Genomic DNA, 27,810 nt, shown 5'->3' on the forward strand with positions numbered 1-27,810 from the left:
TTTGTTCTTGTCGGGTTTCGTTGAAAATTTTACAATGCAGTAGCTGACTGACTGCGATTGACTCGATATTCCTTCCGATTACTTCGCGCCAAACCTATGACGTTTGCAGTGAACAGCCAATCGCGTGTTAGAGTCCGCGTTATTTAGTTTTCCTCTGAAAATCAAAAAATAACTAGGTAACAAAAAATGTAACCATATTTACATTTTAAGATAATTATTATAAAGAAAATAAAGCACGCATTAATATGTATACAATCTGAGAGACAAAGATGTGCTTACAGCTGATTGGTCCAATGTGCAAATATTGGACCAATCAACTGTAAGCAAATCATTGGCGCAAAAAGACGATCTATGGTATGTTGATAAAATGAATAATAAGAAACAAAATAATATGATACACTGATAAAACAATTTATTTAGGAACCATTTGTGAGCCTGGACCACAAAACCAGTCATAAGGGTCAATTTATTGAAAATAAGATTTAAACATATTTAGGGCTCAATAAATAAGCGTTCCATTGATGTGTTAGGATAGGACAATATTTGGTCGAGATACAACTTGAAAATCTGGAATCTGAGGATGCAAAAAATCAAAAGAAAGAAAATCTCACTAAGAAAATCTTCCTTAAAGTTGTCCAAATTAAGTTCTTAGCAATGCATATTACGAATCAAAAATTAGGTTTTGATATATTTACAGTAGTAAATTTACAAAACATCTTCATGGAACATGATCTTTACTTAATATCTTAATGATCTTTGGTATAAAAGAAAAATCAACCGTTTTGAGCCATAGAGTGTATTTTTGGCTATTGCTACAAATATACACATGCTACTTAAGACTGGTTTCGTGGTCCAGGGTCACATTTAAGCTGTAGATTCAAAATGATCATGCCCACACAGAGTTTAACTCACCCTTAAGAACAAGGTCCCTTTAAAAACTAGCTATACTTGTATAAACACCCTTAGTAATTTTAAAAGCAATAACGCAATAATTTTATTTGTTAGTATTATTTTTGTATTGACTAATGTCATTGCAGTGACCATACTGCATAATATAAAGAATGACAAATATCAAAGAAAGAACTCTTTAAAGCAGGATGACAAAAGATTTATTTGCAAACATGCTTTACAAACATTACGCATTAAAATCAATTGTAAAATAAATGTCAACAATCATACTTAAAAAGGTAGCTTCGTGGTGGAATGTCACATATGCTTTTGGAATCTCTAATCAAAATATTGAGCACTGAAATTTTACGCACGTTTTGTGCAGTCATTTCATGTACAACTTTTAACTGTGGAGGGGTTGCATTTGCATTTTCTTCGTGAGCATGCAAGGATAATTTTCAAGCTGCTAAATGCCCCCAAATAAAACTTAAATATAACTTTAAATAAATTAGATGGGCTGAATGAAAGCATAAATTCGTATATAAACTAAACATGACTCATTTCAGGGAGGACCAAACAACAATTAATGACAATAGCTAAAATAGCAATCTGTAATACGTCGGTTTTATGTTTCTTACTATTTTTTAGATTTTGTAGTATTATTTTCTCAGTCACTGCTCAGTAAGGGTATATAAAAACGTCTCATGATTCTGAAGAGCATCAGGACAAAGACAAACCCTCATGGCCAAAATGGAAATTGTTGGTCAGAAGATGCTTGAAACAGGCTATACGCATTAAAAATGATTAATTCTGCTTCTGAACCAAAAAAAAAAAAAAACAAAAAACAAAAAAACTAAAAAAAAATCAATGAAGCACTTTGGCTCATATTACACCCCCCTTCCTTTTCAAACAATCAAGAAGTTGCACACATAGCATGCTTCTTAAAACATACAGGGACAACATTACCTCTCTGTGAATTGAACACAGTTAGGATCAGTTATTGTCAAGCTGTACTCGTTCAACTCTCTGTGGTAACACAGACTGATACACACGATGGGGTGGTTGTGTGTTGCCTTATTTGGAAGAACAAGGATCTATTCACGGTAGACATGTTGTAATGGCAGACAAGGGTGATTTAATAAGGTAATTATTTTTATAGGAGAACAGCATTCATCTTCTAGCACATGAACAAACACTCAACCACACCCACACACACTTACACTGGCTTGGCTAATTAAAAATCTCCACATAAAGTCATCTGTGCTAAGATAAATGTCTTGTTTAAATTCATGAGTAGGAAGCATTTAGGTGGTTATGTTACTGTTGAGCTGGAAAAAAATGCCAAATGAATGAAGACAGATTTGTCTTAGACTTCCTGTAATCTGAAATGTTTGGAAGGGATAGTTCACCCAAAACTGAAAATTCTCTCATGATTTACTAACACTAATGTTGGAACGCAAAAGCAGAAAGCAATTACGATGATTGGTGACTTGATGCACAACCACTATAAAAGTATCCTTAAATGGGCTTGTTTATTATTTCAAGTCTTCTGATGTCATATGATGGTTTTGTGTATTTCTTTCCTTTGAGTGGGCTGTTAATTATAAAATGCAGCTGGATCATTAAGTTGAGGTCATTTCTATCAGTGGTTTTCTGATTTATTACAAATATCTCAAATTAAAAAAAAAGGTGCTAGTAGTCAAATGCAGGCACACAAGTTCTCATTTACTCTGCGCATTGAAAAGAGTAGCCCAAATACAGCTGAAGTCAAAAGTTTACATACACCTTCCAGAATCTGCAAAATGTTAATTTAATTTTTGAAGATCAGGGTAAATGTAATTAAATTTTGTCTTCTGGCAAACATGCAAGTATCTTCTGTAACTTCTGAAGGGCAAAATAGGAAAAATGTACACATCTTCATTCTGTTCAAAAGTTTCTAACCCCCCCAGCTCTTAATGCATAATTTTTTTCCTCTAGAACACCAGTGAACGTTTGAACCTTCTGTAATAGTTGCGTATGAGTCTCTCAAGTATTCTGAGTGTAAAAAGATGGATCTCAAAATCATACAGTCATTGTTGGAAACGGTTTAAATACACAAAAATCCTGAAAAACCAAGAATTTGTGGGACCTGATGGCTTTTTCTGGAAAACAGCGGTCAGTTTCACTGTTCAGGACAAACAATCACTAAACAAAACAAAAAAAACACAGCTATGGATCATTCAGGTAACAACACAGTATTAAGAATCAAGTGGATGTAAACTTTTAAACAGGGTCATTTTTATAAATTCAACTATTATTTTCTCATGTGGACTATATGTACATGTATTTTATGTGAAATATTAAATGTTATTCAGGGCAGTAACATGCATGTTGTTTGATCCCTCTTATTTTGGTAAAATAATTAACATTTTGCAGATTCTGCAAGGGGTATGTAAACTTTTGACTTCAACTTGAATACATAGCCTCCTCAAAATTGTGAACTATGAACGCACAACTTAACATGCCTAAACCAGCTACTATTGATGCCTGGGAATTCTTTTACTGTATCTGACTTTTTTTTATTGGATCAGACAATTATTCTTGTGTATCTGCTGCTTTACTTTGACCTATTTATTCATATTGGATGTTTAATTATCTGTTTTTTTCTATGTTTGAAATGGAGTAAGCAAATCTGGTCAGAACAAAATGAGTTTGGAAAGATGTTTTGAGTAAACTATCCCTTTAATAGCTCCAACATTCATCCCCTGACAGGAACCACTTAAGCAAGAGATCAACTCTTAAACTCAAAAAGCAAAAAAAGTAAAAACAGCAACGGCAGCTCTAAAACTGATTGCGCATCATTGGCATGTTCGGTCGAGCCTAACATCTACATTTATCTTGAATGCACTAGATAAGCACACATTTAAAATTATGGCAAAAAAAATCCCATGAAGCCTCTTTTGCTTGTGCAGTGCATTGCATATCTCATTATGCACGCTTCCTCCTTATCATCATTAAATGTCAAACCATAGGTGGGCTAAAATAGTTATAAAGTTCAGGGAACACAGATGGCGTATTACAGTAATCGTAACAGATATGCTTATGTAAGTGCTTGGAGTGGAATGAAACACTGTATTATATAGTGATTTATATCAGCATTTGCTATGGCTTGATTTCTCTATTCCAACAACAGGAAATAACAAACAAAAAAACCTGAAGCACCAACATATTCTCTTTACAACTATCTTATGAATACATAAATAAATGCAATTATACTTTGTCCATTTAAAGGTGAAACACATCAAATGGATTTTTACTACGTTACTTAGTATATACAGACACGTTATGCATTAATGTACAATTCTTTACATTGTTGAAGCATTCTTTCCTGTTTGGTTCGATTTTTCAAGTGCTCAGAAAGTAAAGCTTGCCTTACAGCAATGCGTTCCATAACAGCTGCACATAACATTATTTAAGCTGCTGCTTAAGAAGTTGTAACCATTTGTGGCACTGCCTTTGATGACGTTCTCACTGCCTTATAATCTCCCTCTTTTAAAATCGACCCTACATGCGAAAAGTGTGACAGTATATCTTTAAATACGGTCTCCAAATAAGCCCTAGCTAACAGTCCTCCCAAAGTGTCCTATAGTTGCAAAGTGTTTAACAGTAGCAGCATGACAGCAAGGCACAGGACGAATGTGCTGTCCACCAAATACCATTTCTAAACTACTTTAAAGCTGCTTCGTCTCAGTCTATCTGATTGCCAGATTATATTCTTGTGCTTTCAGGAGGTTGGCGAGTGGGCTTGTAGCAGGTGTATTTGGGAAATCTTGATGCAATAGGTTGTGCACGTCTATTTGATTCACAGTGTAACAGGGAGAAGGCTCGTTCCCCTACAGAGTCTAGGAAAATGGAGTTTAGAAAGGGTTCGGAGTCCAGCGGCATCCATTTTGGAAGTGTTGGATGATGACTCATCAACTTTGCACACTATTTCCTCCTCGCTGAGGCAGGAAACCTGAGTTTATCGCTGTGTATTACATCCTGTGTATGACGTATGCCTCTCAGATTTTTAGATTCGCCTGGGCTACAGTTGGAAGCGAGTGTTCTGCTGCAGCTTGTCTATAGGCCAGCAAATGGTGTTTGAGCACATTACGGAAATCTATCGTGAATATTACTGCTCTTATGCTTTATGTATAAAGACAGGGTCGATGAGGTGTGCTGCAGCAGTGCAAGAACGTGGCTATGGAAGCATGAGGCTTTTATAGTGCTATAATGCAGGTTTGTGATGATGTGACTCTAAGCACGTTTCTGTTGCCTTTGGAGGATAAGCAGTGAGGGGAAAAGTTACAGCCTCCTCAGTCCTGCAGCAGCGTTTCTCTCCAGTTAAAGCTGTGATTGGGTCCATGGGTGAGCGGCAGGATGGGTGGATCCACAAGCTGCCAAACGCCTGTGTCACCCATCTCCTCACAAGCACAAAAGCCTAAGTAAGGTATCTGTGGAAGAAACAGGAAAAAATGGAAAGTGAGAATTTTTACTGTAGTTTGTGTGTGTGTACTTGTTTTTGCTACATTGTGGGGACCAAATGTCCCCACAAGGATAGTAAAACCTGAAATATTTGACATTGTGGGGACTGGCTTGAGGTCCCCATGGGTACAAAAGCTTATAAATCATACAGAATGAGTTTTTTTTTTGAGAAAGTATAAAAGCAGAAATTTTTCTGTAAGGGTTAGGTTTAGGGGTAGGGTTAAGGTAAGGGGATAGAAAATACAGTGTGGAGAGTATAAAAACCATTGCACCTATGGAGAGTCCCCACAAGGATAATAAGCCAGACATGTGTGTGTGTGTGTGTGTGTGTGTGTGTGTGTGTGTATGTGTGTGTATATATATATATATATATATATATATATATACACATATACATATATATATATAAACATTATGTATTAAATAAAATAAAATAAAAAATAAATATGAAAATATACAATAGTATATTTGGGGTCAGTAAGATTTTTGGCTTAAAATAGTTCATTTTCTTTTTTAATATTTTTAAAATGTAATTTATTCATGTGATGGAAAAGCTGAATTTTCAGGCTCATTACTTCAGTCTTTAGTGTCACATGATCCTTCAGAAAACGTTCTAATGTGCTAATTTGCTGCTTAAGAAAAAAATCAATGTTGATACTTGATATTTTGTTAGACGTGTGTTACATTTGTCTTTGAAAAATAGAAATTTCAAAAGAACAGAATATATTTGAAATAGAAATCTTCTGTAACAACGTAAAAGTATTTACTGTCACATATTTTGATTCATTTAATGTCTTTGCTGAATAAAAGTAAAATGATTATTTATAAATTTCATTTATAAATATCAGTTTTAAATTTACATACACTGCTGTTCAAAAGTTTGGGATCAGTAATATTTGTAATGTTTTCTTTTTTTTTAAGTTTCTTATGCTCATCAAGGCAAAAATCCAGAAAAAAAAAACTGTAATATTGTGAAACATTATTTCAATGTAAAATGTTATTTATTCCTGTAGTGCAAAGCTGAATTTTCAGCATCATTACTCCAGTCTTCAGTCACATGATCCTTCTGAACTCATTGTTGAAAACAGTTGTGCTGCTTAATATTTTGATGGAACCTGTTATACTTTTTTCAGTATTCTTAAATAAATAAAAAGTAAAAAAAAAAAAAAAAGCATTTATTTAAAACAGAAATATATTGTAACAATATAAACTATCATTTAAAATTTTGTGGTCAGTAATTTTTTTTTATTTCTTTTTTTGAAAGAAATTAATCATTTTATTCACCAAGTATGTGTTGAATTGATAATAAGTGCTAGCAAAGACTTATATTGATAAAAAAAAGATTTCTATTTTGAATAAATGCTGTTCTTTTCAACTTTTTATTCATCAAAAAAAATCCTGAAAATAGTATCACAGCTTCCAAAAAAATATTAAGCAGCACAACTGTTACCAACATTAGTAATAAAAGTAATAAATCTGCATATTAGAATGATTTCTGAAGAATCATGAAGACACTGAAGTCTGGAGTAATAGCTGATAAAAATTCTGCATTTCATCACAGTTATAAATTATATTTTAAAATATATTAAAATAGAAAACCATTATTTTAAAGTGTAATAATATTTCAGAATATTACTGTTTTTTTCTGATCATAAGAGAACTCTTTAAAAAAAAACATTAAAAATCTGACTGATCCCAAACCTTCGAATAGCAGTGTATATGCATTTTATAAGAATGTACATTATGCATATAGATGTATATAGAACTAGTCAACATTCACCAAAATGTATTTATAAAAAAATTAGAAAAGTAAAACATTTGGAAAAAATGCACAAGAGATCTGACCTTTCTGACCACTTGCACAAAGTCTTTAGAGTTCTGTGGGGTCAGTCCCTGTATCTGCCTCGTACAAGCCTCCAGAGAGGACGCATGAGCCACAATTAGCACTGTATTTCCTGTCGGACACCACATGGAAACATGGTAAACATAAAATATCTTAAAGCATAAATCCTTTAAATCAGTATAGATAAAAAATGCAAAAGTACCCACACTCATGACCTACCCAGATTATTGCACTCTGACAGTATTTCACGCGTCACTTGGAAGCTGCGACTGATGTACGTTTCATAGGACTCAGACACGGCCAGTTTACTGACGGGTATATGAGGTCTAGAGGGGAATAAGACGACTTAATAACATTTCAAGACTTCAAGAAGATACTCATGACATCAAAAGGAGACATAAAACAATAAATAATGCTATCTTTCAGAAACCTTACAATCTAAAAGTGTCGGAAAAAGAATGTGTAGTTCACTGAACGTCTTATATAATACCTGTACGTTGTATCCACACAAAGGTTAGCAGCCGCCAGGTCTGCAGGAGGGATCCAGGCAGGTAATGAGGTTCCCGACACCCATTTAGTCCACTCAAATAAACCCGGCTCAACTCTGATCTTAGTTTTCCCATCCTTTTGAAGACCTGAGACGTACAATTCATAACGAAGAAAGAGGCACATGGGAAGAAATTGCATTAAGGGTGTAAATGGGCATAGCGAGTGCAGTAAAAACTGATTTGTGAATGAACAGTAGAAAGATGAAAGAGCAAAGGAAGTGCCGTTTTACCTTTGAGAATATTATAAGCTGTTTGCACGCAGCGCAGAGATGGAGAGCAGTATACAAAGTCTACAACTGTATGACTTTCCAGGAGAGCCTCCCCTGTAAAACAAAATTACACATACAGTAAACACATGCTAGTAACCAGGGCAAAGCAGTAATGACACACTTCATATTTAAAGGATGAGTTCACTTCTGAATTAAAATTTCCTAATAATTTACATCTAAGATGTTTGTCTTTCTTTCTTCAGTCAGAAAGAAATGAAAGAACATTCCAGGTTTTCTCCATATAGTGGACTTCAATGGGGATCAGTGAGTTGAAGGTCCAAATTGCATTTTCAATGCAGCTTCAAAGACCTCTATACCGTCCCAGCCAAAGAATAAGGCTCTTATCTAGCAAAACAATCGCTAGATCAAAGTCATTTTTTAAAAGAAATAAAAATGTATATACTTTTTAACCACAAATGCTCATCTCGCACTAGCTCTGCGCCCGATTTCATGCATTACATAATCACATTGGAAAGGTCATGGTGGTTTTTTCTTCCTAGTCTGTGTACTCCGGTTAAAAAAGGTAGGGTAGGGTGAGAACTCCATCTCATTTTCTCCAACTTTAAAATCGTCTGACATCGTTGCTTTACCTTTTTTTGTAAAGGGCATTTGACTGTCTTTGCACGTTCACTTTGTAAACACTGTTTTTTTTGGAAAATGACCAGTTGTCTCGCTAGATAAGACACTTATTTCTTGGCTGGGATCATGTAGAGCTCTTTGAAGCTGCATTTAAACTGCAATTTGGACCTTCAACCCATAATTTGGAGTAGACATCACAGTTATGTCACTTGCAGCTGTGCACACATTATGGCTGCAGAAAAACACTGGTAACAATTGGAGGTAAACAGGTGAAATCCATGGAACATGAGGAAAAAAAAAAACTATTTTGTGCCTTTTGATGTCAAAATCCGAATTTGTATAGAATACTGTCGTCAAAGACGCCATTTGAAGCTAAACACGTTTAAACGTCCATACTATGGATGAAAACTGCTACAATTACTCTACTTTTAAAGCATAAATTTGATTTAAACAATAGGTCTACGTAATATTCAGATATGCTGTTCGTAGGGCACGTATTGTATTAGCTCTACAGTTACAGCATGAAATATTATTTAAACCCATTACTATTAACATTTTTACATAACATTTATTTATTTTATCTCACAATTCTGGGGGGTTTTTTCTTCGCAAATGCAAGTTTCATCTCCTAAATCAGACTTAGAAATAGTGAGTTTGTTAATTTGAGGGGAAAAAGCCAGAAGTGTGGCATATAAACTACTCTAAGCTGAGGGGAAAAAAGAGAATGACGAGTTGTTTTTCCTTATTAAAATTGTGAGATATAATCTCGGAATTGTAAGAATAAAGTCCGAATTTTGAAATTAAACAAAAAAAAAAAAAATCTAATCATCCCTGTTTCGGATTTATCCCACTCTATCCCAAGACTATCCCACTATCTAACGTCAATTTTGTTGAATAACAGTGCTTATCGCTGGGTGACAAACTCTGGTTAGATGTGGAGAACATTTTGAAAATGACATTTAATCGATATAATCTATAATCTTTTTAAATTACCTATTTTGTACCGTATCCGTGTAATTCTCTAGCCGAAAAGGCCATCTCTCTGGGGATTTCTGCAACCATAATGTACGCGCATCCCGAATGTTTACAACCTATAATTTGTCTGTTTGCCCCCTCTGAAATCCACTATATGGACAAACTATGGAATGTTTTCCTCAAAAACCTTAATTTGTTTTGACTGAAGAAAGACGTGAACATCAAGTTATCAAGAAAATTTTTATTCTAGAAGTGAACTAAATCTTTAACAGTAATGAGGGACTGACCGACTAGACGAGCTTGTGTGGATCCGAACACAGTGATAGGACAGTCCTTATCATAGTCCCTGTACCCCCCACTTCTCGCTGGGAGACTCTGTGGCATATTGAGGTTTGACCGTACATACCGACCTGTTAAAGAATATACACAAATGAACACACATTAGTATATTAAACAACAACATGGTTCTCACACATTTTGGCCAATTCCCACGACTTTCTTTGATTGCTAAACACAGTTTTTTTTCAGTACTTCACAGTACTTCTTTTTGTTTTTGAAGTATAGCTGATGAAATATTTAAGAGCTTAATATAAGTTTAATTTTAAAACTTGCTGATAATTCCAGATTGGTCCCGGTCATGGGAACTACTACAAAGAGGTTAAAGAACTGATTTGGAAAGTTGAGCTCAGACCTTTGGCATCAAAGCACTGAGTGATCCAGTGTTTCCCAAACACTACATCCATTCTCTCACCATGGCGACACACAAACAACGTTCTCTTAGGCAGTCGAGACTGATTGGGTCGTAGGATCTAAAACAAATCATAAATATATGAAACATTTTTCATTAAAAAAAGCTTTTACATTCCATCACATAAGCGCAAGATTCCCATTCTAAAGTTTTACCTGCATAGGTTGACATATAACACTCAGATTCGGGGGATCCAACGGCATGGGGTCATCAAGGAGACGACCGTCCATGTGTTGTGGGTCAAGAAAAATCCCACCCATTGCACCCCTGATACTAGCTGGGGGGGTACCATTAAGGAAAGAGAAAGACCTAAAATAAGAGTTTTAAGAGATGAAAAGATTCAAATGTTAGTTACTTAATTCTAACAAACAGTCAACACAGACCCATAAGACTTTAACACTACACTACCATTCAAAAGTTTATCAAAATAAGTCTATTATACTCAGCAAGGACCCATTTATTTGATCAAAAATGCATTAAAAAAAAAAATCAATTACAATTTAACATAACTGTTTTCTATTTTAATATATTTTAAAATGTAATTTATTCCTGTGATGAAAAAGCTAAATTTGCAGCAGTCATTACTGCAGTTTTCAGTGTCATATGATCCTTCAGATTTCATTTTAATATGCTGATTTGGTACTATTAAAAACAGCTGTGCTGCATAATATTTTGTGGAAACCTTGAGGATTTATATTCATGATTTTTTGCTGAATATAATTTCAAAAGAACAGAATTTATTTGAAATATAAATCTTCTGCAGCATTACAAAAGTCTCTACTGTCACTTTTGAACAATTTAATGCATCCTTGCTGAGTAAAAAAATGCTAAAACAGAGTGTGAACAGTGAACAGTGTATAACCATCTTTAGTTAATTCATGATCCATCTTACCCATGATAGACCCAAGTGTCACACTCATCTGCCCTGTTGACGTAGTTTTCTGGCAGTAGCCCAGATAACCCTGTGCTCATCGAGGTCCCGTAGACCCAGCCCTCACTGGCAGTGGCCTGTTCTATAGACGACATGAAGATGAAATCACTGGGCACCAGCTCCAGTTCATCATCATTCTGAGGCACGTAAGGGTACATCACCCGCAGGGTCTTAAAACAGAGAGACAGAAAGTTAAGACACCAGAGCCAAAAAAAAAAAATCAGTATATGATAAGTGAATTCATTAGTAATCATTCAGCATTACCAAAAAGGGCACTTTAATTAAATATATTTAATAATCCACAATAGATACCATAGGTTAATACTTAATACTAAGTGTATCCATCTTAATTCTAATTGGGAGATTATTGAAATGATTGTACGAATAGAGATGAATCAATGCAGTGATACACTGGTATATTTGGTAACACTTTAGTATACGGAACAATTCTCACTATTAACCACTTACTTATTAGAATATCTATTATTAACATATAGCCTGTTCAACTTATAAAGTACCTATTCTGCATGACCATATTCTACATCTCTAATCCTACCCAATACCTAAACTTAACAACTACCTTACTGACTATTAATAAGCCGCAAATTAGAAGTTCAATTAAAAGGAGAAGTCCACTTCCAAAACAAAGATTCACATATAATGTACTCAACCCCTTGTCATCCAAGATGTTCTTGTCTTTCTTTTTTTCAGTTGTAAAGAAATTATGTTTTTTGAGGTAAACATTTCAGCATTCTTCTCCATATAATGGACTATGGTGCCCCAATTTTGAACTTCCAAAATGCAGATTAAAGACAGTTACAGTATCATTTCAAAATCATCCTACATCGCTGCAAAAGTACCGACCCAGTCTTTGCAAAGTGAACATGCAAAGAAGATTAAACACCCTTAACAAAAACGGTAAAACAGCAATATAGCAAAATATATACATATATATATATATATAAAATATTATATAAAATATTTATATTTTGAAGTTGAGGGAGAACATGAGATGGGAGTTTTTCGACATACCCTAACTGTCATGAACTGGAAAAAAACAGTCCAGGCAGAGTAAGACAAGATGAGCGTTTGACATTAAAAAGTATATAAATTGTATTATTTTTATGAAAATAACCGATCTTTTCGCTAGATAAGACCCCTCTGCTGGGATCTTTACAACTGCATTTAAACTGCATTTTGGAAGTTCAAAATCGGGGCAGCATATCAGTTCATTATATGGAGAAAAAATGTTGAAATGTTTTCCTTTCCTTACGACTGAAGAAAGAAAGACATGAAAATCCTGAATGACAAGGGGGTGAGTACATTATACTGTATGTGAATCGTTGTTTTGGAAGTGGACTTCTCCTTTAAGGCAAAAGCCATAGTTAATGGTTTGTTAATAGCGAGAACTGGACCTTAAAGTGTGACCGTATATTTAATTTAGACTTTAGATAGCAAATATTTGGTATCAGCAGTGGTAAATTATATACTAAACTATGATAAATTATCTGAGAATAATTACTTAAAACAAAACATAATAATTATTAGGACGTTAGCTATGGATGACAACAATTTGACTACCTCATGATTGGCAAATCGGATGTCCCGTGACAAGAGTACAGCTTGCCAATCACAGCCCAGGGTTATGTCTACACCTTTGGCAAGTTTTTCTAATGATGCAAGATGATTGGATTGGAAGTGGTAGGCTAGAGTTACATGAAGCTGCTTCTTATGTGGCTCCACATGAACATCTGATGAGAGAGAGAAAGATTTTTTAATTTTTTTTGATCACTGAATTAACAAATGCCTGTTTTTTCCCATGCCAGTAAAGCACGGAAAAATTGAATTGAAAGACGTAGGAAGGGAGCTGCAGAGATAGAAAATTAAGACTATTGCTCCACTGTGTCATCATCAGGTATAGGCAGGCATACCAATAACAAACACACACACACACACCTGCTTTGGAAGCTGCCTCAGTGGCAAAGTCTGCAGCAAAGCTCTTGATCACCTCAGCAACCTTCTCTTCCACAAAGAGGCCGATGAAGTTTGAGGATGAGTAAAACTCCAAGGGGAGCGGAGAGGGGAAACGGCCTTTCCACTGACCCACCACTGCCTGTAGAGCTTCACAGAGGGCATCTACCTTACCATCTGCACACTACAGTGACAGAGAGAGATACAGTCTTACAGTGATGTTGTCAACAACACAGAACATACAGAAACATTCAACATTTCAAAAAGTTTTTTGTTTTAGAAGAAATAAAACAAAGCCCACATAAATAAAGTAAATACAGCTGAAGTCAAAAGTTTACATGCACCTTGCAGAATCTGTAAAATGTGAATTACTTTACCAAGAGGGATCAAACAAAATGCATGTTATTTTTTATTTAGTACTGACCAATCTTATCTGAATAAGATATTTCACATAAAAGATGTTTACATATAGTCCACAAGAGAAAATAAGTTGAATTTATAAAAATGACCCCGTTCAAAAGTTTACATACACTTGATTCTTAACACTGTGTTGTTACCTGAATGATCTGCAGCTGTTTTTTTGTTTGTTTGTTTGTTTGTTTAGTGATAGCTGTTCATGAGTCCCTTGTTTGTCCTGAACAGTTAAACTGGCCGCTGTTCTTCAGAAAAATCCTTGAGGTCCCACAGATTCTGTGTTTTCTCAGCATTTTTGTGTATTTGAACTCTTTACAACAATGACTGTATGATTATAAGATCATGAGGACAACTGAGGGACTCATATGCAACTATTACAGAAGGTTCAAATGCTCACGAAAAACAATGCATTAAGAGCCAGGGGGTGAAAACTTTTTGAATTTGAAGATCAGGGTAAATTTCACTTATTTTGTCTTCTGGGAACATGTCTCTTGAAACATATCTTCTGTAGCTTCTGAAGAGCAGTACTTAATGAACAAAATGTGATATTTAAGCAAAATAAGAAAAATGTACAATCTTCATTCTGTTCAAAAGTTTACACCTCTGGCTCTTAATGCAATATTTTTTTCTTCTGAAGCATCAGTGAGTGTTCGAACCTTCTGTAATAGTTGCATATTAATCCCTCAGTTAGTAACAACACAGTATTAAGAATGAAGTGTATGTAAACTTTTGAACAGGGTCATTTTTATAAATTCACAATTATTTTCTCTTGTGGACTATATGTAAACATCTTTTATGTGAAATATCTTATTCAGGTCAGTATTAAATAAAAAATATGCATTTTGCATGATCTATACTTTTGCAACAGTGTGTGCATGAACTTAATTACTGAACTAAATGAATAAAGCTGTTTTTATTACTCAACAGAAATGCAAAGTGATTTCCAGTTTTCATTTAAATCATCTGGTGTACATTCACAGCTAATACTATTTGCCTCAGTTATGTTATAATGTTCTTCCTTATTAGTTAAAGTTAGTCACTTTGGACAAAAAGCATCTGCTAAATGTAAATTATGGAATTTGAATACAATGTAAATTACAGTATTATGTACATTTATTATTATGTATGCGGATGTAAGCTTATGGGTGAGACTTCCGGTTAATTAGCCGCTATAGGGAAATAACGAGAAAAATAACAACATGCAGCAAACGTAAAACTGTTTGCACTACAAACCAGTGTGTTCGCAATATCAAGCAGCAAAACAAGCTGTTTTGTACAGCTAAAAATAGCTGGATGCAGATGAGACTGAAAGCCAGACCCATCAAATGTACAAATGGCTGCACCCACTCTTATGGGAAAAATAAGGTGGGCTGTGCCACTAAAAAACAAATCTAATAAAGACACATATATGATTGGACATGTTGATGAAGTGCTCTGACCATGAAGAACTGGCAGAGGGTTATGTGAGGGAAGATGTTGTGGGCTTTGTTTTTGCCACATGTGATTCGGCTCTGCTGCCAGAAGTTGGAGAGCTGGTTGAGGAGGGGACCGCTGGGTTTCAGGTACAGCACATACTCCCTCGGTAAAGGATCATCCAGGAACGGGTCATCCACATGGGAGAACAACCTGCAAAATAGACATTCATGCCACGTTTGATAAGACATTATGAATAGGTAAGCAGTATTAGTGTTTGAGAATGAAATGAAAGAACATGGCTAGTTTAATTTTAGTTTTTGACATAACTTCTGACTCCCTGCCAGCAGAGGGCAGCAGTGAGCCATTAAAGGTGAAATGCAAATGAAGCCAAGTTTATGCTTATATGTAAGCCTGCAAGATAGTGTAATGTTTCTCTTCAGTGTGTGTGTCTGTGCATGAGTTAAAATGCAACATATTATAATTTAAAAGCTTAAAGTGTGTCTGTAGCTCAGCACGGTTAAACTGAAATGAACGGCTGTCAAAAACAACATGGATCATGGCACGTGTGTGTGGGTGTGCACACTCACCAGTCACAGGCTGCTTGTACATTTCTGCCCCCAGTCGAAACTAGAGCTTTTAGCCTGTAACAGAAAGGACAGAGAGAGAGAGAGAGAGAGAGAGAGACATAGAGAGAGAGAGTGAGAGATCAGCTCAATTGCTGTACTGGTCACAAAATCAATGGCCTCCTTTCCGGAGGATGTTTATCAGTACATTAGCGCTGAGGAGTTTTCTCAGAGATCTAAATTTGATATCACAGAGATGTTCCTCTATGGTTTCTATCTCTGTATGTTAAACACATCTTTTATTGTGCATCACACGTAGGCTAAACAAACTCTGTAATAACACTCTAAAACCATTCCTGGTTCCCCAGAGCAACACTGGGAAAGCTGGATAATCACTTGTTTACTGGCATTTATTAATATTGAGGAGGCCTTAATTCTCCGGATTAGTTTAAAGAGGGTCATGCGAGCTAAAGCCACCTACAAGAAGACCTGAAACACATGCAGTGAGGCACAAAGGACTGCACACAGAATATAAGCTTCTGCACTATTTACAGGTCACTAATTAAATAAGCAAACTGTGTCATTTATTATGTGACTTCATCTTTGTAAGGTCCAATTTCACTTGTGGAGTTAACGACTTGCTGTCGTTAAAATACTTTAAATATCTTTTTTTTTTAAAATACAAAATACAGACTCTACTTTATCCACAAACAAATAATAACAAGTGAAAGCCACAACATTTAGTCTCACACACAATAAATAATAAAATTGATATGAAGTTGACTGGAATACTTGATTCTGACTGGTCAATTTCTTATGCAAAACTGTATAAGCTGTCGTTTATGTTTTTCGTAGCACTCTGTGGTCTCCTTCTTTTGGCAATACTAGACCGGGTCGGTACTTCTGCAGCGATGAAATGATTTTTGAAGTTGAGGGAGAAAATATGATTGGAGTTTTTCGACATACCCTAACTGTCTTGAACCAGAATAAACGGAGTTCAGGGAGAGCAAGACAAGACGAGCGTTTGAGATTAAAAAGTAGGGCTGTCAAACGATTAATCGTGATTAATCGCATACAAAATAAAAGTTTAAGTTTGGCTAATATGTGTGTGTGTACTGTGTGTAATTATTATGTATATAGAAATACACACAAATTAATGTATATATGTAAGAGAAATATGTTATTTATGTACAAAATATTTGTATTTATATATAATATAAATTATATACAAATTATAATAAATACATACTTGTAAATATTTATTAAATATATACATGAATGTGTTTGTATTTATACATACATAATAATCACACACAGTACACACACATATATTAGGCAAACTCAAACTTTTATTTTGCATGCGATTAATCACGATTAATTGTTTGACAGCCCTATTAAAAAGTATTTAAACAATTTTTTTTTAATGAAAATAGCTGATCGTTTTGCTAGATAAGACCCTTCTTCCTTGACTGGACTCGTTAACAACCGCATTTGGAATCGTTTGAAGCCGCATTTAAACTGCATTTTGGAAATTCAAAATCGGGGGAACCATAGCAGTCCATTATATGAAGAAAAATCCTGAAATGTTTTTCCTCAAAAAACAATTTCTTTACGACTGAAGAAAGAAAGACATGAACATCTTGGATGACTAGTGGGTGAGTACATTATATGTGAATCTTTGTTTTGGAAGTGGACTTCTCCTTTAAATTTTTTTTAATAATTCTTCGCCTTAGAATTATAAAGTTCTATCTGACATTTTTGTCAAAATTGAGTTATTCACATATTCTTATTCGGTGAAAACAGATTTACATTATGTGATGTTTATTTTGTATATTTTTTTAGAAAACAAAAATGGTTCTATCTACAGAAGTCTATGGAACGCAAAAACGTTGAAGCTCAATATCTCAAAAGTGCTCAGAATGCAGATAGAACCTTAGAATTCTAAGGCAACAATTTATTTATTTAAAAAGCAGTCCTATAAAATGATCACAAGTGACAGTAAAGGCTTACATTGTTATATATCTATTTTTTTTTTTTTACTTTCTATTCAGATCCTGAAAAAACAGCACATCTGTTTTCAACACTGATAATAATAAGAAATATTTCTTAGGATATTAGAATGATTTCTGAAGGATCGTGTGAAACTAAAAACAAATTCAGCTTTGCCAACACAGAAATTACTTATATTTATAAATTCATTAAAATTTTGTGATAAAATGCATACAACCCTAGGAAGACATTTTAATCAAAAAATTTTACAGGCCACGAACTTAAACGGCAGTATATATTCTTAAAGAATATATTTCACGTGAGTAAAAAGCAACCCCTCAATTTATCAACACACTAAACATCTCACAAATGCTCACCCTTTCTGACTCATTTAGCAGGTGTCTGCCTTTAAAAGATCATAGTGGAAAAATAATATCACTTGGTCTGTGGTTTAAACAACTGTGATGAAAAAGGAAATGTGTGCTATCTCTCTCAGTTCATAAAACACTCGCCGCAGCCTCTTCTCTGTCTCTACTTCTCTTTTATTCTCGCTTTTTATCGTATAGAACTAAAAGGTGCAATTATAAGCTATCATACACTTGGTATAATAATTTAGGGTCACAGACCCGCTTATTTGCACGAGGCAGCTTCTAATACACGCACACACATTCACACTTAGTGGAAGTACATTACTTGGTATAGATAATTGCACGTAATCTTCTCATGTGTAGGATGATATTATTTTCTCAGCTCGCATCTATACTGTAAAACGACATAATCCAATGTAAGGTCACGCTAAACTCACCATGTCATTTCCTCATGTGTCAGCTGACATCTCAAAGGCTTTTCTCCCAAGCCGATTAAATTATCTTCTAAATCTAATTAGTGTCTTTTTATAAAAGCTCTAAAAATCACACACTCTGACTAACTCTCAGGGGAAATGGAGTGTTGTGCAGCGTGGATCTGCTTGAAACCTCACAGTAAAACTGAAAATGCAGCCTGAGGTTTGAAGAAAGCAGAAAGAAAAACTGACTAAAAGACAACTGAAGGGGTTGGTGTGCTGATCAGCGATGAGCAGTCGGTGGAAATATGATTACTCTTGCAAAACATTCAGTCTCACATGACCACAGACACTCAATTTCCATTAACTTAGAATCTGTAAAAAGTTATTCATCGACCAAAGACACAATATGAATGAACAAGAGTAACATTTCACTACAAGTGTATAGATGTGTTTCCCTTACACCTCACAAGAAAAACCATGACAAGACACAAGAACAGAGAAGTCACGTGTCAGAGATGAGGGAAATTATGCAGATTATGCAGACTGTTCAAAGAACAGGAAGCCTTTGGTGATCCGCGTTCCACAATGCGTATCTCCACACTTGTATCAATGCATTATAAGCAAACTAACAACAAACAATTACATTTATGTTCATCGCAGATGCGGCAATATGATGTTTAATAGATATTCCTCCAACATTTGCGACAAAGTATGAAGTAAAAACAATAATATTGTGAAATATTACAATTTAAAATATATTTTATATTTGAATACATTATAAAATAAATGTATACCTCTGATGGCAAAATAGAATTGTCATTAGTCAATAATGGTAATTGCGACATTTTATCTCCCAATTCTGAATTTTTTTTCCTCGCAGTTGTGAGTTTACATCTCGTATTTCTCAATTTAATTTAGAATTGTAAGATATATACTTGCAGTTCTGAGATATAAAGTCAGAACTGCGAGACATAAACTCACAATTCTGTTTATATCTCACAATTTTGACATTTTTCTTGCAGTTGTGAGTTTACATTTTACATTTCTGATTTGTTTTGGAATTGAGATATAAACTTGCAATTCTGAGAAATGAAATCAAAATTGTGTGATATAAACGTACAATTCCGAGAAATCAGAAGTCAGAATTGCGAGTTATAACAATTTTGACATTTTTCTTTCAGTTGTGAGTTTACATCTTACATTTCCGATTTTTTTTTTTTTTTAATTGTGAGAACTTGCAACTTGCAATTCTGAGAAATAAAGTCAGAATTGCGATATAATCTCTCAATTCTGACTTTTTTAGAATTGGAAGAAAAAAGTCTGAATTGCGAGATATAAACTAGCATTTGCAAGAAAAAAGTTGGGTGTTATCTCGCAATTTGGACTTTCTCGCAATTTTAAGTTTATATCATGCAGTTCTACGGGGAGAAAAAAAAGTCAGAATTGTGAGTTTATCTCTCACAATTCTGACTTTTTTTTCTGTGAGTTTACATATTGCATTTCTTTTTTTTTTTTTTAGAATTGTGAGATATAAACTCGCAATTCTGAGAAATGAAGTCAGAACTGCATTATATACACTCACATTTCTGAGAAGTAAACTAGTAATTCTGAGAAATAAAGTCAGAATTGCAAGATATAAACTCGCAATTCTGACTTTTTTCTCAGAATCACGTGATATAAACTCACCATTGCAAGTTATAAAACTCACAAGTTATAACTGACAATTAACAATATAACTGAGATATAAACTCAATTCTGATAAATAAAGTCAGAACTGCGAGATATAAATTCACAATTATGATTTTTTTCTCAAAATTGCATGATATAAACAATTGTGAGTCATAAAGTCAGAATTCTGAAAAGTAAACTAGTAATTCTGAGAAATAAAGTCAGAATTGCGAGTTTATCCCAGTCAAAATTTGCGAGAAAAAAAGTCAGAAAAAAACACACTTTTTTTTTTACACCTTATTTCTCACAATTTTGAGTTTATATCACACAGTTCTGAGAAAAATAGTCAGAAATTGCTCACAATTCTGACTTTATTTCATGCAACTGTGAGTTTGTATCATGCAATTCTGAGAAAAAAGTCAGAATTAAAAAATAGCTTTTTTTTTTTATTCAGTGGCGGAAAGATACTTCCATTGTGTTTAGTATCATATGATCCTTCAGAAATCATTCTAAAATGTTAATGTGTGCTCAAGAAACATTTCTCCTTATTAATCAATGTTAAAAATGTTGATGAATAGATTATTTGATGAATAGACAAGGATTTATTTGTAATAGATAACTTTAATGACAATATAAATGTACTGCCACATTTGATCAAATTAATGTAGTTCATAAAAATAATTAATAAATAACTTTAAAAAATACAAAATGCTTACAATATATGTTAATTTGTTAGTTGGTTTGTTTGTTTATTTTATGTATTTTCTTCAGTTACATTTAAATTTAAAGATTACTGTAAAAGTCAATAGTATGTACATGTTTGTGTGTGGTAATCCAGTTCACAGTCTATACACAGGACTCAATTACTCTATATTTAGTTGGCTTCCCAGAGAAATCATCATCACGCCAACTAACCCTCAGGGCCCAAAGCCACAGTGCATGCTGGGATGGGGAAACCCATGATGCACGGCCATATGTCCATGAGTATATAAACATACATCCACAATTGCCCCCCCAAAACATTGCAAAGATGTATACATGCATGCTACATACATCCCTAGCTAAACACACAGTGCCAAACTATGTTCAATGTGTGTATAATCACACACACACACACAAACAAACTCCGGACATGACACATTCACCATATGGCATGGTTTATGACATCCAAGCATGGTGAGACAAATATTCAGACTTTCATACATGCATGATCAAGTTCAGATGCCTATGCAGTCATGCGTACACAAATGTGTCATTCTCAGTGAGCTATTATGTTATGAATGAGAATAAAACAAAGATGGTCCCTTAAAAAAAAAAAACTCCAAGGTTGAAAAAAGAAAACCCGCAGTTAATCACAAAAGCCCTGTTGTATAAAAACGTACAAGTGGGTGTCACAGTACAAGGTGTTTATTGTTGGAGCGTAAAAATCCCTATCCGATTGCAGAAGCACCACAAGGAAACATCAACCATCTGGTTTGTTTTGAAGTTAATATGTAAAAGAACTATAACAGAGGCTTTTGTAGAGAAAATATTTTACCAAGCTGCTCAACGCTGAAGTTGATGAATAGGATGAACCAGCAGTTACATATAAACCTGCATTAAACAAAGGAATTTAAAGAAGCATTTGAACAAACGCCACAGTTGCACTTTTAAGACTTCATCACACCCCAAACCTAACACTTCACCCACGCGCTCAAACTTTCATCACACATACATCCACAAAAACACACAAGTGAGGCCGCACACACACAGGCTCTTATAGAGCCCATATGCTACACAGCAGGGATATTTATTCTACCTAATGCACATACGAAATCAGAAGTGAAAATCATTCTGCATCCAGGATCACATGCACATGCTCAAACGCACTTTACTTGTTTGATTATCCATCAGCCTCTATATATGTGCTTGTCTGTATTGTGTTACAGGCCATCTCCTCCTCCCTTCCCCTCTGGTCAGTGCTCCAGGCAGGAACTCAATGATTTATTTATAACCTGTATTTCCTGTGCAGCATTTGAGAGGGATGAAGAGGCTGGTCCAGGGAGTAGTTTTGTCTGGGTGTGCTTTTGTGTGTGGGTTTGGCTGAATATGACTATTCATACATGAAAAATATGCACTCTTACCTAGATTTTTTTTTTTTTTTCTTTCAGCCTGATACTAATCAGCCCTCTCAACGTTTTCTTGAGAGGTGGAGTTCAAAATGTATAACAAATGCACCGAGAGTCAGTGTCTGTGCATATTTGCGCCATCTTTCTCGCTGCTTTGGCCCAATCTCCAAACTCTATGGGGAAATAGTCACTTCCTGTTTACAGAGGAGTAAGTTAGCATGTATTCCCATTCAGCACAACACAGCGCAACACCCACCCACACACACACACACACAAGTACATACAGATAAAAGGATGTCCTCAGTACAAATTAGCATCTGAAACTTCAGTGATATTAATAATGAGGGGATTTCATTAGACAATTAAGCCCTTTTGAGTTCCTCGACACACTTGATTCAAGTTTTGTTGAGATGAAGTTGTTAAGAAGATGTGAAGACTCAAACACTTAAGCCAATCCACTTCAGGCCTTTTTTGGAAGAAAATTTAACTTAACTTAAATAAATAAATAAAATAAATATAGCATACGTTCTATAGACTCAAATAACGTTTTATCTTGTGGATCCAAGTTTTAAGTTAGAGTAAAATTAGTGATGTAAGCTTTATTTTGTTATTTAGTTACACATATACACCAAACAGGGTTCATACAGATACCACAAACTGAAATTCCAGGACTTTCAAGGACTTCTCAAGCACTATTTTTTAATTTTCAAGGACTTCAAACAGAGATCTCACTTATCAAACAATGTCTTCTCTTTCAAATTCTAAAATACACTTCTACTTTAGTAAAACCATGGTTAGGGATTTGTATTTGTGCATAATTTCTTTCTTTTTTCTTTGATTTGTTTTTATAACTGTACCGACTTAATGATTTGATGTTTTCCACTGTTTAAGAAAAAATAAATAAATAAATCAGAAAAAAAGATCTGCGAAATTACTCCAAAATCCTGATCTGAATCAAATGATTTGCATACTCGGAAGTTCCGATCTAAAGCAAAAGATTTACAAACCCGCTCAGAAATTCCGATCTCATTCCGATATCATTACAGATCAAGACTCGGAGCGCGTATTGCAAATCATTTGACTTAGATCGGGACTTTGCGTATCGCAAATTAATTGATTTAGATCGGCTTCAATTATGAAATGATTCAAGAACCCGTTCAGATCTAAATCAAATTATTAACTGAAATAAGCGAAAAGGGTGTGATGTTTTTTGAATTTTGCTTGAAAAGATATGTGCTTGCTTATGTAAAATTTAAACACTTATTTCATAGATACATTGTCTTTCAATAATTCTTCGGGAATATTGCTATTTTCAAGGGTTTTCCAGGCAGTTCATTTCAAAAAGTCAAATTCAAGTACTTCAAGCACTTGAAGCACCTGATTTGAATCATTAAATTCGTGAAATGATTCACAAACCTATTCCTAACGAAATCAAATGATTTGCGATACACAAAATTCCGATCTAAATCAAATGATTTGCAATACGCGATTTGAAGTCCCGAACTAAGTCAAATGATTCACAATACGCAAGATGAAGTCCCAATCTAAATCAAATGATTCGAAACAGTGAATGGTTTCAATGATTCTGACTTTCAAAAAGCTCAGTTTCACCCATAACTATACATACTTTTTAAAATCATTACAAGCAATATCGAAATTGGAAAACTAATGGCTCTTTAATTTGATCTGTTTTTTGCTAGTCAATCGCTTGAAATGAATGATCGAAAGTCAAAAGTTTAAATCAATTGGAGCCATTCCAGTGTAAATGACTCAATTTGATTCAGTTCATCTGTTCCTCTTTGCATGTCTTCAGCCATGTTTACGCAACAATGAGTACGTTAATATGGACAACAATATTCTGATTTTAACACGATTAAGACAATACTCTGATTAAGAATCTACCATGTAAACAAAGATTTTTGATTACCTTAATCTGACTACAGTCATACTCGCAGTAAACACAAATTGAATTAAGACATGTGGAGCATTCCTATTTTAGTTGCATTGTCCAAGTGCAGTATAGACATGTACACACCTTAAATCACATTATTACCTTTGCGTAGGACTTTTTTGCCGCATTTTGCAACAGGATACACACACGGCCGTGGTCAAATGTTTGACGGCAAACAAAAGAGCACGGCTTCAACAACGGCGTTGTCTGTTTGCATGTATAGAATTACAAATAATTAACTTGCACTTGCACTTAAAGCTTTCGTAAAATTAAAAATGAAACACCCAAACTGTATATGGCACCACAACGGAGACAAACTATATGTTGATACATGAAATTCTGGAGGGGACATCAGATGCCGTAATGTGGGGACATAATTACGAGTCCCATTAATCGATCTATGTACTATAACATGTAAAACGGGAACATGAAAGGAACATTCTAAAAGGAACTCATGTAAACACCTTAATCATAATATTGTCTTATTCAGGATAAAGTAAATAGTTAGATTAAGGATGTCCATGTAAACATAGTCATTGTCAGTACTGGCTTAGCTCGCTAGTGTTATGACATTAACTGAAATAAGCTACAAAGGGTATAAAAAAGGTATTTCTGAATTGTTGAATTTTGCTTGAAAAGATATGTGCTTATTGAAAAAAATAAACACTTATTTTATAGATACACTGTCTTTCAATAATTCGTCTGGAATATTGTGATTTTCAAGTGTTTTCCAGGCCTTAAATTTCAAGTACTTCAAGCACTTTAAGCACCTTGCATGAACCCTGACCAAAACAAATCGCTTATACTCAATAGAATGAAATAAACTTCAGAGATGAATACTGATCAGCCGAGCAGTGACTCAAGACATAACTTTTACAACAAAATATCATTTTTGTCATGATAAGCTGCCACAAATTATTCAAGCACAACATCAAATCATGTTAGTCAGTCGCCAATAAACTTAAAATTGTAAGTTCTTGCTGTTAAACTTGTTTAAGCTGCTCATACTAAATGGCCTTCATCTCAATGTTTTCTACATTCGATTTAAACAGAGTTTGTCTGACTAAATGGAAGTTATGTTCGGTAGGGAGTTTGAAGTATAAAAACCTCTTGTAAATTTTCCACTGAGGTAAAAGCTGCACGCATCACGCGCATCAGTGAGGGTCAGGCGATCATTTCGATTTAAACCATGTATTTTGTTGCGGTTCCCAATAAGTTAGCGGCCAACTGGCGAGCAACTCCGTTGCACTTGCCAGAAGCAATTTGTACTCGCATTTGGCGCTTGAAGGGTGTTAATTTTGGATCTTACTATCACACCATCTCTCTTTCTCTTCTATTCTTTTTATTTCTTCTCCATCCCATTTAAAGAAAATGAGAGGAAAGAATAACAAATGCAGCGTGTGATGTCTCTGATTGTTCTGCTTTCTCCCTCCGTGCACATATCCTCATGCACAATTGTTATCCTCTGACAATAAGCCTTTCTGCCTCTGTAAGTAGCGGGGCTGGCTGGCCGTGAAGATCTTTTCACGCTCGTCTCGTGTTCTCAGCCCTGATAGTTAACAGCTTATTATGTTAAAACTACAGGGAAGACACTCACAGCTTTTGTGAGTGTTCTCTCGCTTAGCTAGGGTGCATGAGACTGGGCAGATGGTGACACTGTTCATGTAGACAGACACGAAAAGGACCAACAGGGCACAAAAGAAGGCAGAATCAAAAGAATTATAAAGAAAATTGAGAATTGTTCATGTAACTCAGACAGCATGACAGAAAGAGAACAAAACACAGCTTTTTACATCAGTGAATTCACCGAAGCCTATAAAACTGTAGATGAGTTAGACATTCTATGAGATAAGGAGTGTGTGTCTGTCTGTGGTGTTTAGGTGTGACCATGGGGTTTGAACATGCATGTGCATGACTAAAACATGATTCATTGTGACTGAACAATTAACAACAATTTCTGCCATTTAGAAATGTCACAATAGACAAAACAAGACACGGTCTAGATTCCACAGGCGCAATCAGAATCACACTGCTGCTTCTTTCATTACAGCTCATCATTTGGAAACTTTGAGCTTGATTCTGTAGTGTTTCGGTCACGTATTCTCACATTCAGTGTTCGGTTCGGTTCATATATGATCAGCACAAGGGTTTTACCAGAAGAGATGCAACTCTAACTGTAACAACAATTCAAAGTGCTTGTCTGTACAGTATGTAGTGTGAAGGAAGTGTACCAACACACTGAACACTGACAAAAGAAATGGTTTATGTACTCCGGTAAGGCCATGGTATTAAATTACCATGCAAATTCTGTGGCACATTTCATGTCAAGTAATATGAAATGCAGCAGAGTACCATGGTATTCCTATTTATATCACAACTCTTCGATGGGACTTCCACAGTAGTACACTGTTAAAAAACAAAAAAAACAAAAAGGTAAATTGCTCAACTGCAAGTTACCTTACCATATATGCTGAAAAACTGTCATTTTTTTTTAAATTGCATTATACATAATTTAATTGTTTTAATGATTTAGCCCAGTTAATTAAAGGCTTTTTTACTATATGAGTGCCTTGGAGTATTTCATCTTTTCAGCTGATATTCACCTCCAAATATCCAAAGAGCACCGTTGACTACCTGAAGAGACCAGAGCAGCATTCTTGGCCATTCCCAGAAGTCCCAGCTTGATGCATCACATACATACTTTACTTAAATTGTTTTGTTCCTTCTTATTTTTACTATGAGTAATGCACATTTTTTGTTTTCTGTTACATTTTCTGCTAAATAGTTCATGTTTAGTGCATTATTTTAGAGTCATGTGCAAAATCTAAGTTTGTAAAATACTTGTAGTAAATATAACCAGGTATTTTTTGCAACGTAGTTACGGTCATCTATTTAGCTGGAGTTACAAAACGCACTTCCGGCATTTATGCAAAATGTACAAAATTAACTACAGCTAATGCAAAATTTACATGTAGGTACGGCAACTCTGGTTTCTGCCAAGTACCACAATTACCACAATTGTTGTTTCTAGAACAGAGCTGAACAAATACAGACAGCTTTAGAAGCTACAGTTCATTAGGTCCCAAACATTTTTGATTATTCAAAATGATTTATTCATTTCTGCTCTATGATTTATTCAGCATTAGTTTATTCATAGTCAGACGAGACAGGGTAAATGAGAAGAGAAACATCTTTTCACAGAACTATAAAAATTTAAACCCTTCAGTTTATTCATTTCTAAACAAACGGCCTTTCACGTCATTACACAACACCAGTTGGCTAACACTTACCAACAGCTCCTGTAGTTTCCACCAAAAAACACCAGTTACAAAAAAAGAAAAGGTCACTCAATAAGAAGTCATGAAAGACAATAAAACAAAAGAAAGCGAACTGAAAGCATATTGTTCGAGCATCCAAAATGAACTGAAAATAATTACAATGCTTTTGGTAACACTTTAGGGTTAGGGTTTAAAGGTTTTACAGTTAACATGAACTAATAAAGAAAAATAGCTCTGAATCTTAGTTAATGTTAATTTTAACATTCACTAATACATCACTATAATCAAAAATTGTAACTGTTTGTTTAACTTAATTTAATTTAAATGACCTGAGCTCACATGAACTAATAACAAACATTCAAATTTTTATTAACTATTGTTAAC

General features: G+C 34.6%; 1 protein-coding gene across 1 annotated transcript in view; it reads right to left on the bottom strand.

Moving 5' to 3' along the window:
- Window positions 1-1,092: 1,092 nt before the first annotated feature.
- ubash3ba (ubiquitin associated and SH3 domain containing Ba) overlaps window positions 1,093-27,810 on the bottom strand; it is a 39,582-nt gene continuing 12,864 nt past the window's right edge. Inside the window, exons 2-14 of the mRNA XM_051110681.1 lie at window positions 15,673-15,726; window positions 15,109-15,295; window positions 13,241-13,439; window positions 12,866-13,035; window positions 11,246-11,454; window positions 10,509-10,662; window positions 10,297-10,414; window positions 9,893-10,015; window positions 8,013-8,105; window positions 7,725-7,869; window positions 7,454-7,560; window positions 7,237-7,346; window positions 1,093-5,360 (exon numbers count right to left, since the gene is read on the bottom strand). Of these exons, the coding sequence (XP_050966638.1) occupies window positions 5,223-5,360; window positions 7,237-7,346; window positions 7,454-7,560; window positions 7,725-7,869; window positions 8,013-8,105; window positions 9,893-10,015; window positions 10,297-10,414; window positions 10,509-10,662; window positions 11,246-11,454; window positions 12,866-13,035; window positions 13,241-13,439; window positions 15,109-15,295; window positions 15,673-15,726 (1,807 nt within the window). The 3' untranslated portion in view covers window positions 1,093-5,222. The remainder of the gene's footprint in view (window positions 5,361-7,236; window positions 7,347-7,453; window positions 7,561-7,724; window positions 7,870-8,012; window positions 8,106-9,892; window positions 10,016-10,296; window positions 10,415-10,508; window positions 10,663-11,245; window positions 11,455-12,865; window positions 13,036-13,240; window positions 13,440-15,108; window positions 15,296-15,672; window positions 15,727-27,810) is intronic.

The sequence above is a fragment of the Labeo rohita genome, chromosome 5 (genome assembly GCF_022985175.1).
Source record: "Labeo rohita strain BAU-BD-2019 chromosome 5, IGBB_LRoh.1.0, whole genome shotgun sequence".
Classification (NCBI taxonomy): Eukaryota; Metazoa; Chordata; class Actinopteri; order Cypriniformes; family Cyprinidae; genus Labeo; species Labeo rohita.